Source organism: Pongo abelii, chromosome 6, assembly GCF_028885655.2.
Source record: "Pongo abelii isolate AG06213 chromosome 6, NHGRI_mPonAbe1-v2.0_pri, whole genome shotgun sequence".
NCBI classification, from domain to species: Eukaryota; Metazoa; Chordata; class Mammalia; order Primates; family Hominidae; genus Pongo; species Pongo abelii.
In genome coordinates, this window is record NC_071991.2 from 9161355 (window position 1) to 9175720 (window position 14366).

The following is a 14366-nucleotide window of genomic DNA, read 5'->3' on the forward strand; positions in this document are numbered from 1 at the left end:
GCAATCACGGCCTAGCTTTCTTGTCCCTTTCAACAAATGTCAGCCTCACAAAGGGAAGTGCAGCTGCCCAGAAGGCCTGCAAGCAGCTGGTCAAGTCTGGGAGTCTGACCTGTGGAGCCAGCAGGCAGGTCCTCCACCTCAGCTCAGATGTCTGGTGGCACCTATTTCTGGGCACAGTATCCCACCCCCAATGAGGCTCTGATGAAGAGGAAGCAGGGAGGGCCCGCCATAGCCCCTTACTTTTCCCCATCACCCCCATCCCACTAAGCCTCCTGCTAGAGAAGCCGCCTCAGCCAGAGGGCCGCAATCCCTGCAGCCTGGGCATGAGTGCTGCCTGAGGTCTCTCCAGACAGTGCCGGGTCACCTCACCCTGTAGCCCTTGATGCCCCAGGGTGATGCAGAAACACGGGATGCAGGCCATCCAAAAATCCCCTGCCTGGAGCCACAGGACGGCCGGGGTGGGGTCTGGCACTCTCAGGGACGAAAGCCTTTGTGTTACACCATAAAGGGCCAGCCAACTAAAGGCCAGGGTGTCTGCGAATGCACCTTCCCACAGCACTCATGGCAAGGGACAGACTTCGGTACTGTTGCTTCGGGAAGGTCTGGATGACACCCTGCCCCCCAGGGAGCTGGGACACGACCAGAGTGGTGGTCTGGGAAGTCCACAAAGGCCTTCACTGGTCAACGGCCTGGAAAGACAACCTCCCCCCACCTTGTGCCACAGGAGCCCCTGGAACATGGGATAATGGCTACGGCAGACAGGCAGGCAAGCAGCACTCGTACCAGTCATCTTTTATTTGGAAGTTAATTGCCATTAGGATATGAAAGGATTCAGCAACGATCGAGATTGTGTTCCTCACAGAGGGGCTCGGGCCAAGGTCGTGGGGTGGGGGGGTGCAGAGCGTCTCCTCTTCAGTGGTATTTGCGGAGCCGCTCGTGCTCTGAAGTCAGGAAGGCAAGATGGTAAGCATCTTAAAAGGTTACAGTGAAGGCACAGCATGGCAGGAAGCAGGCTGAGATCACACAACGCCTTCCTGAGAATTCCCTTCAGAGATGGCCCACGACCTGCCTGCCGGTGTCTCTGCAGAATCAGCAGACCCGGGGGGCACAAAGACACCTCAGGAGCCAACCTGCCACCTGGCCAACCACTTTCTTTCCAGAAGGAACACAGGGAACACCCGCACAGACAAACAGCCCCTGGTGCCGCAGAATGGGAGTGAGGTGGGGGTGGGGGGTGTACACTACACTGTCAGAAACAGCCTAGTCAGAGGCCGCCACCGACACCTCCCGCCAATCTCCCACCAGACTAGCTCCTCTCAAGCCTCAGAGCCGGAACAGCCATGCTTTTCTAGGGTACCAGATTATCCCACTCAACTCATTTCTCTTTCTGCATTGGTTACTAGGAAAATTGAGCCAAATTTTCACAGAGCGTGCTGTATTTTAAAGAATGCTTCTAAGTACTCTCTTTACCCTGGCTTCATCTTGATTTTCCTGCATTCTCTTTGTCACAATTTTCTCATTTCAAACCATATCCCACATACTGTACTCTGATAGGTCCCTCCAATTCTTTTAGGTAGAAACATAAGGAACTTACTAAAGGTCCCTCAGCCTCAGAAGAAGGTTGGCTGCTGTATCTAATGAAATCAGTCACCACCACCCTCTCATGGGAACTGAAGGCAAGACGCCGCAGAGGCACTCACTGAGATGCTTGTAGGAAAAGGAGTAGCTGAAGAGCACGTAGCATGCCAGCACCATGGTAATCCCCGAGATGCTCCCCTTCTTCACATTGATGTACTTGTTGTAGTACCGGTAGTAACCTGCAAACGCAAGGGGCGCTCACTGCCCTGCTGGGCTTCACATTTGAGTGAAGTTGAGCACACAGTTGAGTGTGGCTGACATTCAGGGACCTAGTCCTGCTCTGGCTGTTTAAGCCCCTCGCCCTGCATTCACTGGCTGATAAAGATGACAAGCACAAATGCCAGTAAGGTCTCTAATCCCCACAGCCTGAACTATAAGCACATGACAGCTCCTGAACTAGGCCCACCTGGATTCCACCTCTCCCCTTTGGCCTTGAGCTTGTAGCCTCCTGAGTAGCTGGGACTATACAGGCACGCACCACCACACCCAGCTAATTTTTCTTGTTGTTTTTTTTTTATAGAGATGGGGTCTCTCCATGTTGCCTAGGCTGGTCTAAAACTCGGCTCAAGCAATCCTCCCGCCTCGGCCTCCCAAAGTGCTGGGATTACAGGCATGAGCCACCGCACCAGGCCAAGACAGGCCATTTCAAATATTTGTCCTGAAGTTCTGGCAGGGAGGAGAGCATCATATTATAGACTAATGCCCACTACGGTTCCAATTCATTTTCCTCTTAAAGAAGTCTTAGGATTTCTCTAAGACAGAGACAGACATACTGATTCCAAGCAACAGGAAACATGTTTTTGGCTGCAATATCTCAGAGCCAGCCTTTGAAAGGGCCAATCAACCATGGAAGTCCAAGGCCTAGCATCCCTCCCTGTCGTCCTCTACATAACTTACTGCTTTCGGACAACAAGGCCTTCATTGCCCAAATTAATTCATGGCAAAAAAGAGATCTGAAGACCCAGAGATTTGCTTTCATTTACAGACATCCACAAGGCTCTGACCTCTTTGAAACGCTCCGAAAATGCCACTAGGGCTGAAGTCCCGCATCAAGATCCAGCTTGGCAGCTCCCCCAGTTTGACCTCCAGAAGTTTCTTGTCCTTCACTGGTACTGAAACGGAAGAGTGAGAAAAAATACCCACTGAATAATCTCCCAGTAACACACATGGCATCCTTTCCTGCCACTGCTTCAACTATGCAATAAAGGTGCATAATGCAATTACACAGAGGCTGCACATACACAATATTATGAAGAAATACGTCACATCAAGCCCACTATTTTAAGACTGAGCCTATACAATAGCAGAACTGCTGCAGGGACAGCTTTATTAACCAACAGGACGTCTGAGTAACAGCTTGCTGGGAGTAACTCCAGAAAAGGGTCTCGAAGAAAGCAGTAACGTGGAGAACAGGAAAGATTACTGCAAAGCTAACACTTACTTGACATTATTAGCTTATTTCATCTTCACAACAAGCAGTTCATGTCTTTACCTTACAGGAGGGGAAGAGGGATAGACTCAGAGAGGTTGGGCCACGTGACCAAAGTCACACACACAACGTGGGGTCAGGACTGGCCCTCCTATGTCCCTGAAGCCAATATGAGGGTGCCCTGTCCAACCCTGGGGATGTGTGGCTGGAGAACGTACAAGAAGGGATGTGGAAGGAGAGCGGTGTGACGGTGTCCTCAAGTGTCTCACTCAGACTTGACGCACTTGTTTACTGGGGAAGGGCTTCAAACAGCACCTGGGTTCACACAGCTGTCAGACTCACCAGATGGGCCAGCCCGAGCAAGTATAATGAAAGAAACCCAAGGAATTTCCACCTCCAGCATCCTGGGACCACAGACACCAACAATTTCCAGAGATAAAAATAAGAGAGAACACATTCCAAGAAGTCAAGTGAGGAAAAACCACTCCAAATGACTGAACGGCCCCGGATCGTATTCCAATGGGAGTCTGAGAACAAGGAATCAGAAGGGCTCCTGGCTGAGGCTGCACTGTCCTCACATTTGGGCCCAGGAGGAGACTATGGAGGACCAGGGAGTAGGTAGGCCTGTGGGCGTCGAGGAGATGCATTTAAGAAAGGAATTGTCTCCCCTGTTCTCCCTACAAAGATTTATTTATTTATTTCTGAGAGACAGGGTCTCACTCCATTACCCAGTGCACTGGTTATTCACAGGTGTGTTCACAGCTCACTGCAGCCTCACTGAGCCTCCTGGACTCAAGTGATCCTCCTGCCTCAACCTCCTGAACAGCTGGGACTACAGGTGTGTGCCACCACACCCAGCTAATGATCAGTTTTAAAAAGCTTTTAGCAGGTGTCCTATTGAGGGCAAAGAGTCTAGGACCACGGTGCCTTCTCAAAGATAACCACAAGAGGAACCAGATTAAATAATCACAAGGTTTCTTCTCCATTTTGAGATCAAAGGAAAGACTAAGGCTCTGTCAGGACCAGCCTCAAGAGTCTGCTGAGGGAGGCCGGGCACAGTGGTTCACACTGTAATCCCAGCACTTTGGGAGGCCGAGGCAGGCAGATCACTTGAGGTCAGGAGTTTGAGACCAGCCTGGCCAACATGGTGAAACTGCACCATGAGATCACACCACTGCACTTGCCCAGGCTGAAGTGCAGTGGCATGATCTCGGCTCACTGCAACCTCCGCCTCCTGGTTCTAGCGATTCTCCTGCCTCAGCCTCCTGAGTAGCTAGGACTACAGGCATGTGCCACGACACCCAGCTAATTTTTGTATTTTTAGTAGAGACGGGGTTTCACCATGTTGGCCAGGCTGGTCTCGAACTTCTGACCTCAGGCGATCCGCCCACCTCGGCCTCCCAAAGTGCTGGGATTACAGGCATGAGCCACCGCACCAGGCCAGAAAACTCATCACTTCCTGATCCAGTGAAGCCATTTTTTCACATTCACATAAACTATGCAGACATATTCTGCATCTCATTACCATGTTCAGGGGCTGGCATGGAGCCTGGCACATCATAGGAGAAAAAAGGCAACAATTTACAACTTGTTTTTCTTCCTAGTTCTATCTCTGTATTATGAAGACAAGGGTGTTTCCTTAAAACTAACACATCAGGGGCCGGGCACAGTGGCTCATGCCTGTAATCCCAGCACTTTGGGAAGCTGAGGCGGGAAGATCATGAGGTCAGGAAATCGAGACCATCCTGGCTAACATGGTAAAACCCCATCGCTACTAAAAAAAAAAAAAAAAAAAAAATTAGCCAGGTGTGGTGGCAGGCGCCTGTACTCCTAGCTACTAGGGAGGCTGAGGCAGGAGAATGGCGTGAACCTGGGAGGCGGAGCTTGCAGTGAGCTGAGATTGTGCCACTACACTCCAGCCTGGGTGACAGAGCAAGAATCCATGTCAAAAACAAACAAACAAACACCTAACACATTTGGCAGGGCACGGTGGTTCACACCTGTAATCCCAGCACTGTGGGAGGCCAAGGCAGGCAGATCACGAGGTCAGGAGTTCAAGACCAGCCTGGCCAACATGGTGAAACCCCATCTCTACTAAAAATACAAAAATTAGCCGGGCGTGCTGGCGGGCACCTGCAATCCCAGCTACTTGGGAGGCTGAGGCAGGAGAATCACTTGAACCTGGGAGGTGGAGGTTGCACTGAGCTGAGATCGTGCTATTGCACTCCAGCCTGGGTGATGAAAGCAACACTCCATCTCAAAAAAAAAATAAATAAATAAAAATAAAAAATAAAAACAAAAAAACCATTCTGAGCTCATGGCCAGACAAAAACAGGCCACACAAAATCTAACTCACTGGCCATAGTTTGCAAACCCCGATCTTATCTACTGCTGCTAATTCATATTTCCCTCACTTTATGTGCTCATGAAATACTGTCTTTGTACTCTGGTGACAGACACTACCTAAAAGATCATCAATACCTAAGACACATGGACTCCAATTTCTTCACCGGGGGTGATGCTGAATAGGCCAGGCATGTGACATGACCCTGCCTAAAGGTCACAAAGTAAAGGCTGGGATGACCAACTCACACCGACTGAGTACTCACTGTGGGCCACGCAGTGTTCCAAGTGTCTTTCATGTACTAAATCGATTGATCCTTAGTCCAGAGCTCTTGACCACAGCCCTATGCTTAGACAAAATGCCCCAGTGTTCACTTTTCACAGGTTGTCTCCTTAACACAACTACCGTGTATGACGAATATTCTTATGCCCATTTTACTGAGGGGAAAACAGCTTCCCTCTCATCTTTTCTGAGCCCCTCTTCATTTCTCCAGGCTGAGATTAAGAATACAGAGGCCGGAGGCCGGGCGCGGTGGCTCACACCTGTAATCCCAGCACTTTGGGAGGCCAAGGCAGGCAGATCACAAGGTCAGGAGATCGAGACCATCCTGGCTAACACGGTGAAACCCTGTCTCTACTAAAAATACAAAAAATTAGCTGGGCCTGGTGGCCGGCGCCTGTAGTCCCAGCTACTCGGGAGGCTGAGGCAGGAGAATGGCGTGAACCCGGGAGGCGGAGCTTGCAGTGAGCTGAGATGGCGCCACTGCACTCCAGCCTGGGTGACAGAGCGAGACTCCACCTCAAAAAAACAAACCAGAGGTCAGGCGCAGTGGCTTACGCTGGTAATCTCAACACTTTGGGAGGTCGAGGCAGGTGACTCACTTGAGGTCAAGAGTTTGAGACCAGCCTAGTCAACGTGGCGAAACTCCATCTCTACTAAAAATACAAAAAAAAATTAGCCGGGCGTAGGTATTGGTGCACGCCTGTAATCCCAGATACTTGGGAGGCTGAAGCAGCAGAATCATTTGAACCTGGGAGGCAGAGGTTGCAGTGTGCCGAGATCAGCTACTGCACTCTAGCCTGGGTGACAGCGTGAGACTCCATGTCAAAAAAAAAAAAAAAAGAATACAGAAACGCGGTGGCTCACACCTGTAATCCCAGCACTTTGGGAGGCCGAGGTAGGCGGATCACCTGAGGTCAGGAGTTCAAGACTAGCCTGGCCAACATGGTGAAAGCTCGTCTCTACTAAAAATACAAAAATTAGCTGGGCATGGTGGCCTGCGCCTGTAATCCCAGCTACTCGGAGGCTGAGGCTGGAGAATCGCTTGAACCCAGGAGGCAAAGGTTGCAGTGAGCCGAGATCACACCATTGCACTCCACCCTGGGCGACAAGAGCAAAACGCCATCTCAAAAAAAAAACAGAAACTGAGCTAAGACACACATGGGTTAATCAAAACTCTGCCACTATCAGGCTGTGTGACCTCAGAGAGGCCACACCACATCTCGAACAGTTATTTTCCTCATCTGTGAAACGGGATCGACTTTCCCAACAAGGACTCTCTGACAAGGCTACTATGGAGCATCTAGGGCTAAAACACGGTTTAGCCCTATTCAAAAACAAACAAACAAAAATCATCAGTGTGCACATCGGGATGAATGTAGCGATTTACACATGGGTGTCTCGGAAAAGCCTGCTAGTCCTAAGGCTGTCCTAGAGAATAAAATTGATTTACCACGAAGCCTCAAGTTTGAATACCAGCTCAGCCCTCTCACGAGTTGTGACCTTGAACAGGTCACCTCGCCTCTCTGAGCCTATTCAACATATATGCATCGAACCTTACATGGTATCAGGCACAGTCCTAGTCCTCAGCTCCTCCTGGAGCTTCATCTGAGCTTAAGCTTTGGAAAAAAAGGGCAAAAGCTGCGCGTAACATTCAAGTGCAAAGCAACTGGGTCGCATCGGGAGAGGGAAGCGGCTATTTCTTAGCGGAAAGAGGGACAGTGGCCCAAGGCGGCGCATTCCCAGGCCCAGAAGCGCGTGCCCCAGATGCCTTCACCCTCCACGCCTAACCCGGTTGGCGCAGACCCTGGGCAGCAGGAAGGCGCGCCTGGGTGGGCGGAGCGGGGTCGGGCAGCGCAAGACCCTAAAGTAGGGTCTGGCGCGCCTCAAGTGAGGTCGTGGCGAAGTGCCTGAGCAAAGGGCAGGCAGCTCCGCAGCTTCCTTCTCTCCCAGTGTGGCTTTGGACCCTGGACCCTGGCTCCTGTTTCCACCACGGCGTCCAAACAGCCTTACCCGGAGCCGGACACTCACCAACTGACGCCATCTTGGAGTCCTGGTGTCCGCTGTGCCGGACCGCGCGAGGGCTGCTGGGTAGGGAACGCACGCCCCATCCAGGAGGGTAGAGCAGAGGCTCACGGGAAGCAGGTCACAACTGCGAACACCCTGGAACTACTAGAGGGCCATGAAGCGAAGGGAGAGGTGCCTGGAGAGCAAAAATCCGAAGGTCCTGCAGTTAGAGAGAGGGGCGCTTCAGCCTGGGCTCCCTACCTTAAAAGGTGGGAAGAGGCCGTGCTGAGACTACAAGCGTGCACCAGCACCGCAAGCTAATTTTTGTATTTTTAGTAGAGACAGGGTTTCACTATGTTGGCCAGGCTGGTCTTGAACTCCTTTCCTCACTTGAACCCCCGCCTCGGCCTCCCAAAGTTCTGGGGTTACAGGCGTGAGCCACCGCGCCCAGTCTATTTTTATTTTTATTTTTTACTTTTCAGACAGAGCATTTACTTTTCAGACAGTGGCTCGATCACGGCTAACTGCAGCCTTGAAGTCCCGGAGTCAAGTGATCCACCCACCTCAGCCTCCCAAGTAGCTAGGACTACAGGCTCACATCACCACTTCCAGCTTTTTTTTTTTTTTGGTGGAAACAGTGTGGTGAGGAGTGGGGGTAGAGGCTCTCTATTTTGCTCAGGCTGGTCTTGAACTCCTGGCCTCAGGCGTTCTTCCTCCGCCTCCGAAGTAGCTGGGACTACAGGTGCACGCCACCATGCCCAGCTAATTATATTTTGCAGAGAAGGCGTCTCCCTATGTTGCTTAGACTGGTCTTAAACTCCTGGCCTCGAGTGTTCCTCCTACCTCGGCCTCCCAAAGTACTGGAACTGCTGGCATGAACCACACTGCCCGGGCTACTTCAATTTTGATTATTTTAATTAATTAATTTATTTATTTATTTAGAGAGAGAGTCTCGCCCTGTCACCCAGGCTACAGTGCGGGGTGCGATCTCGGCTCACTGCCAGCTCCACCTCCGGGGTTCACGCCATTCTCCTGCCTCAGCCTCCCGAGTAGCTGGGACTACAGGCGCCCACCACCACGCCTGGCTAATTTTTTGTATTTTTAGTAGAGACGGGGTTTCACCGTGTTAGCCAGGATGGTCTCGATGTCCTGACCTCGTGATCCACACGCTTTGGCCTCCCAAAGTTCTGGGATTACAGGCATGAGCCACCGCGCCGGGCCTCCGATTTTTAAAACAACCTCGAGAGCAGGTCTTGTAGTCATAATTTGCCAAATAAATGCCACCCTTGTTCAGTTCATTCTGCTACATTTCTTGTTTCAGAGGTGGCATTGTGGGGCTCCTCCATGTCTGCTTCCCTTCTCCCCAGGCAGTGAAAATCGCATATACAATTATAGGTGTGTGGAAGCATGGCCAGCATCGCCAGTGGAAATTAAAAATGGTTAAAAAACAAAACAAACAGGCTGGGTGCGGTGGTTCACGCCTGTAATCCTAGCACTTTGGGAGGCAGAGGTGGGCGGATCACTTGAGGTCAGGAGTTCAAAACCAGCCTGGCCAACATGGTGAAAATACGAAAAAAATTAGCTGAGCGCGGTGGCAGCTGCCTGTAATTCCAGCTACTTGGGAGGCTGAGGCAGGAGAATCACTTGAACCTGGGAGGTGGAGGTTGCAGCGAGCGGAGGTCGAGCCACTGCACTCCAGCCTGGGTGGCAGAGCAAGACTCTGTCTCAAAAAAAAAAAAAAAAAAAACCAGGCTGGCCGCGGTGGTTCACGTTTGTAATCCCAGCACTTTGGGAGGCCAAGGTGCGCGGATCACCTGAGATCAGGAGTTCGAGACCAGCCTCGTCAACATGGCGAAACCTCATCTCTCTGCTCTGCTAAAAATACAAAAAGTAGCCAAGCGTGGTGATATGCGCCTATCATTCCAGCTACTCCAGAGGCTGAGGCGGGAGAATTGCTTGAACCTGGGAGGCGGAGGTTGCAGTGAGCAGAGATGGGGCCACTGCACTGCAGCCTGGGTGATGGAGTGAGAACTTGTCTCCAAACAAACAAACCCCAGCAAATATAGTGGTGTACTGCGGTAGGAGTATTCTCAACGGTTCCTTGCGCCCTTGAACTCTCTGTCTTCAAAATTTATTTCACTTGCTCCTTGCGGTGCGTGTTGACCATCCACGGTATAATGCGGGTATAATGTAGTCTTAGGAGATTATTACCCGCCTTGGGCTGCGTCCCTAAGCAACTGAACCCCCAGGAAAAACCCTGCCCATTGCACCAGGGCCTATGTAACTCCCACTCCCCAGGGCTGGGGCAGAGGACTCCGCAGGAAGGATCAGGGATGGGGTCTGCCGGACCCCAGGTGTCAGATCCTCCATGGGGCAGGAATCCGGCCTGGGGACCTTCCTGGTCCACCCAGGGAATCCTGCGGGGTGCGAGTATGGGACCTCGAAGACTACGAGGGACCGAAGAGACCCGACTGCACTGTGTCTGGGCAGAGGCAGCCTCCCGGAGCTGATGGACTTGAGGGCTGGGGCAGGGGAAGCTGAGGGGGCCGCTGTTCCGTGGGACGTGCAGGAGAGCAGCAAAAGGCAGGAGTGGCCGGTGGCACCCGCGCCCCCGCCCCTTCCCCAGGCCGGACACTCGCGGGGACGCAGAGCCGCCGGAGCCCAGGATCCGCACACTGGAATCCTGGGAGGCCCCGGGAAGAGGCCGGAGGGAGGCTACGCCGATGCCCGATCCCCTGGAGTGGATGGAAGGACTGAGGGCGCAGGAGCTGTGATTTGTATATGTATAAATGCCAGCGTTTTAGTTAATGAACTGGGGTTGTTTCGGGGAAGGTGGGAGTGGGTTGGAGGGAGCCGATTATTCAAAAGATTTTTTTTTTTTTTTTTTTGTAAGAGACGGAGTCAAAAAAAAAAAAAAGAGACGGAGTCTCGCTCTGTCGCCCAGGCTGGAGTGCAATGGCGCGATCTCGACTCCCTGTACCTCCGCCTCCCGAGTTGAAGCGATTCTGCCTCAGCCTCCCGAGTAGCTGGGATTACTGGCGCCCGCTACCACGCCCGGCAAATTTTTATATTTTTAGTAGAGATGGGGATTCACCATGTTGGCCAGGCTGGTATCGAACTCCTGGCCTCAGGTGATCCGCCTAGCCTCGGCCACCCAAAGTGCTGGGATTACAGGCGTGAGCCACCGCGCCCAGCCTGAACATAGTACTCTTTCGTTGATCTGGCCTTCGTGCAAATTCTTAGTGCTCCTCATGCAGAGGGCTGGGGAGAGGAGAATCTGGATCCCTGACAACCCCGCCCCAGCCTTCTCTGCTAAGCTGCGCGAAACATTTTCCACTGTGGCTTCCCAAACGTTTCTCCTTAGGAGACTACACAGCCCAAGGCAGGTGAATTTTCCCGAATGACAAGAGGATTATTCCTGAACCCCGTGGTGGCGTCTGCTTCTATCCTGTTTCGTTTACTTTTACACTTCCCTCTGAATAGCTGCATTACAAAAGGGAAAAAGAACTCTTAGTCAATCCCAAACCATAATAAAAGGAGAATTAAAAAAAAACTATACTGGTCGCTACACCTGACAACTGCTGAAATAGGGTCCATCTAAAGCACAAAAAAGTTAGGCTTCCAAGACCTCGTGGCGCAACGGTAGCGCGTCTGACTCCAGATCAGAAGGTTGCGTGTTCAAATCACGTCGGGGTCAAACATGTGATCATTCCTTTCCTTAGCTAAAGGAGTTATATCTTGCCGGTAACTCTCAACCTTGGACACTGTATTTTCTGTTCTTTAGCCCTAAAGATTTATTTGCATAGGACTTCAGCAGTGGACCGGCACCTTAGCTAAAGTGTGAGGAAAAATTCGGAGCCAATACTTAGGTCGTGCTGTTCATATCTGTAGCAGGATTTATCAGGACTGTGCCTCAGATAGTACATTCACAGGACTTCAGATAGGACCTTAAAACAGTGCAGGAGCACTTTGGGAGGCTGAGGCGGGCGGATTGCTTGAGCCCAGGAGTTCAAGACCAGCCTGGGCAACGTATCAAAACTGTCTCTCCAAAACAAAACAAAACAAAACAACGATAAAAGCAAAAACAAAAATGCCAGGTGTGGTGGCGCATACCTGTAGTCCCAGCTGCTGCTTAGGAGGCTGAGGCGGGAGGATTCCTTGAGCGCAGGTCGAGGCTGCAGTGAGCTATCATTTTGCCACTACACTCCAACCTGGGTGACAAGGTGAGACACTGTCTCTAAATGAAAAAATAAATAAAACGGTTCAGAGCTCGGGAAATAGTTGCCTTCCCAATCCAAAAACTACCCACCTACCCTGGGGGCCTGCTATCCTTGGAGAAGCATTAGTGGTGCAGCCTGATCTCCAGCATTTGAAGTTCCAGCGCCACTAGGACAAAGCTTTATTCAAAACAAATGAGGAAGAAGTCAGTTGTCTTCCCCAAGCGGCTCCTATGGGACTGCGCTGGCCTGACCTGTCATCCGGCTCCCTCCCCACATTCGTATTCCTGGAACGACCTGCTGGACTGAGTTCCTTGTCCTCTCCCTAGGGGTGGCCAGGCCTGACCTCACTGCCTTCCCTATGTTCAAATGTCTTGAACCTGGAGTACTGAGTGTTCCTGTTTTCTGTTAAAGCAAACAGGAGCCAGGTGTGATAGCTCATGCCTGTAATCCCAGAACTTTGGGAGGTTGAGATGGGAGGATCGCTTGAGCCCAGGAGTTTGAGACCAGCCTGGGCAACATAGCAAGACCCCATCTCTTTTATTTTTTATTTTATTTTATTTATTTATTTATGAGACAGAGTCTCACACTGTCACCCAGGCTGGAGTACAATGGCACAATCTCGGCTCACTGCCACCTCCGCCTCCTGGGTTCAAGCGATTCTCCTGCCTCAGCCTCCTGAACAGCTGGGATTACATACTCCCACCACCAAGCCCGGCTAATTTTTGTATTTTTAGTTGTGACAGGGTTTCACCATCAGGCTGGTCTCGAACTCCTGATCTCTGGTAATCTGCCCGCCTTGACCTCCCAAAGTGCTGGAATTACAGGCGTGAGCCACCGCACTCAGCCAACACATGTATGTTTATTGCAACACTATTTACAATATGGAACCAACCCAAATGCCCATCAATGGTAGACTGGATAAAGAAAATGTGGTACATATACACCATGGAATATTAAGCAGCCAAAAAAAGGAATGAGATCCTGTCCTTTGCAGGGACATGGATGAAGTTGGATGCCATCAGCCTCAGCAAACTAACACAGGAACAGAAAACCAAACCCAGCATATTCTCATTCATAAGTGGGAGTTGAATATTGAGAACGCATGGACACAGAGAGGCGGACAACACACACCTGGGCCTTTTGGGGAGTCGGGGGTAAGGGGAGGGAACTTAGAGGATGGGTCAATAGGTGCAGCAAACCACCATGGCACATGTAACAAAGCTGCACGTTCTGCACGTGTATCCTGTTTGTTTTGAAGAAATAAAGAAAAAACAAACAAAACTTGGGAGGCCAAGGCAGGCGGATCACTTGAGGTCAGGAGTTCGAGACCAGCCTGGCCAAAATGGTGAAACCCCGTCTCTACTAAAAATACACACACACAAAAAATTAGCTGGGCGTGGTGGCGGGCGCCTGTAGTCCCAGCTACTCAGGAGGCTGACGCAGGAGAATGGCGTGAACCCGGGAGGCGGAGCTTGCAGTGAGCCAAGATCGCGTCACTGCACTCCAGCCTGGGCGAGAGCAAGACTCCGTCTCAAAAAAAAAAAAGAAAAAAATTAACTCCTTACTCACATTAAAACTGTATTTTGGGGGTAATTTACATAAGCCACACAATTATCCTTTTAATTAAGATCTAGTTATTTTATTTTATTTTATTCTCTGCCGCCAGTCTGGAGTGCAGTGGTGGGATCTCGGCTCACTGCAAGCTCCGCCTCCCGAGTTCAAGTGATTCTCCTACCTCAGCCTCCCGAGTAGCTGGGACTACAGCCACGCCGCCACCATGCCCAGCTAATTTTTTTTTTTTTTTTTTTGAGACGTAGTCTCGCTCTGTCACCCAGGCTGGAGTGCGGTGGCGCAATCTCGGCTCACTGCAACCTCCGCCTCCCGGGTTCAAGCACTTCTCCTGCCTCAGCCTCCCGAGTAGCCGGGATTACAGGCAGGCACCACCATGCCCGGCTAATTTTATTTGTATTTTTAGTAGAGACAGGTTTCTCCATGTTGGTCAGGCTAGTCTCGAACTCCCGACCTCGGTTGATCCACCTGCCTCGGCCTCCCAGAGTGCTGGGATTACAGGCGTGAGCCACCGCGCCCGGCAATTTTTTTGTATTTTTAGTAGAGAAGGGGTTTCACCATGTTGGCCAGGATGATCTAAATCTCTTGACCTGATCCGCCGGCCTCTGCCTTCCAAAGTGCTGGGATTACAGGCGTAAGCCACCGCGCCTGGCCCATTTTTCTTCTTTTGTCTGATAACCTTACTCCCCTCCACAAACACACAGCCAAAGAAACGAATTGTGTCGCTCTTGAATCATAGAATAATTCTAAATTATGATTAAACGGGGGGGCGGGGCCCTGCCCATCACGTGACTCTCCCGGTGCTGTCTCCGGCCGTTGATTGGTCTGGGCGGGGAGGGCGGCCGTTGATTGGTTCGGGCCCACTCACGCGGGCGCCACT

At 51.3% G+C, this 14366-nt stretch overlaps 1 protein-coding gene and 1 non-coding gene across 6 annotated transcripts; one reads left to right on the plus strand and one right to left on the minus strand.

Moving 5' to 3' along the window:
- Nucleotides 1-777: 777 nt before the first annotated feature.
- Nucleotides 778-14216, minus strand: ATP5MF (ATP synthase membrane subunit f). Of its 5 annotated transcripts, none has more exons than XM_054558994.2 (6): nt 14077-14216; nt 11811-11934; nt 7722-7917; nt 2643-2750; nt 1701-1817; nt 778-941 (listed from the first exon to the last, which is right to left on the minus strand). In XM_054558994.2, exons 3-6 carry the CDS (start codon nt 7732-7734, stop codon nt 913-915), a joined length of 267 nt encoding a protein of 88 aa, XP_054414969.1. In that variant the 5' UTR covers nt 7735-7917; nt 11811-11934; nt 14077-14216; the 3' UTR covers nt 778-912.
- TRNAW-CCA (transfer RNA tryptophan (anticodon CCA)) lies at nt 11323-11394 on the plus strand. The gene has a single exon. It is a non-coding gene; the product is annotated as a tRNA-Trp (tRNA).
- Nucleotides 14217-14366: the final 150 nt, after the last annotated feature.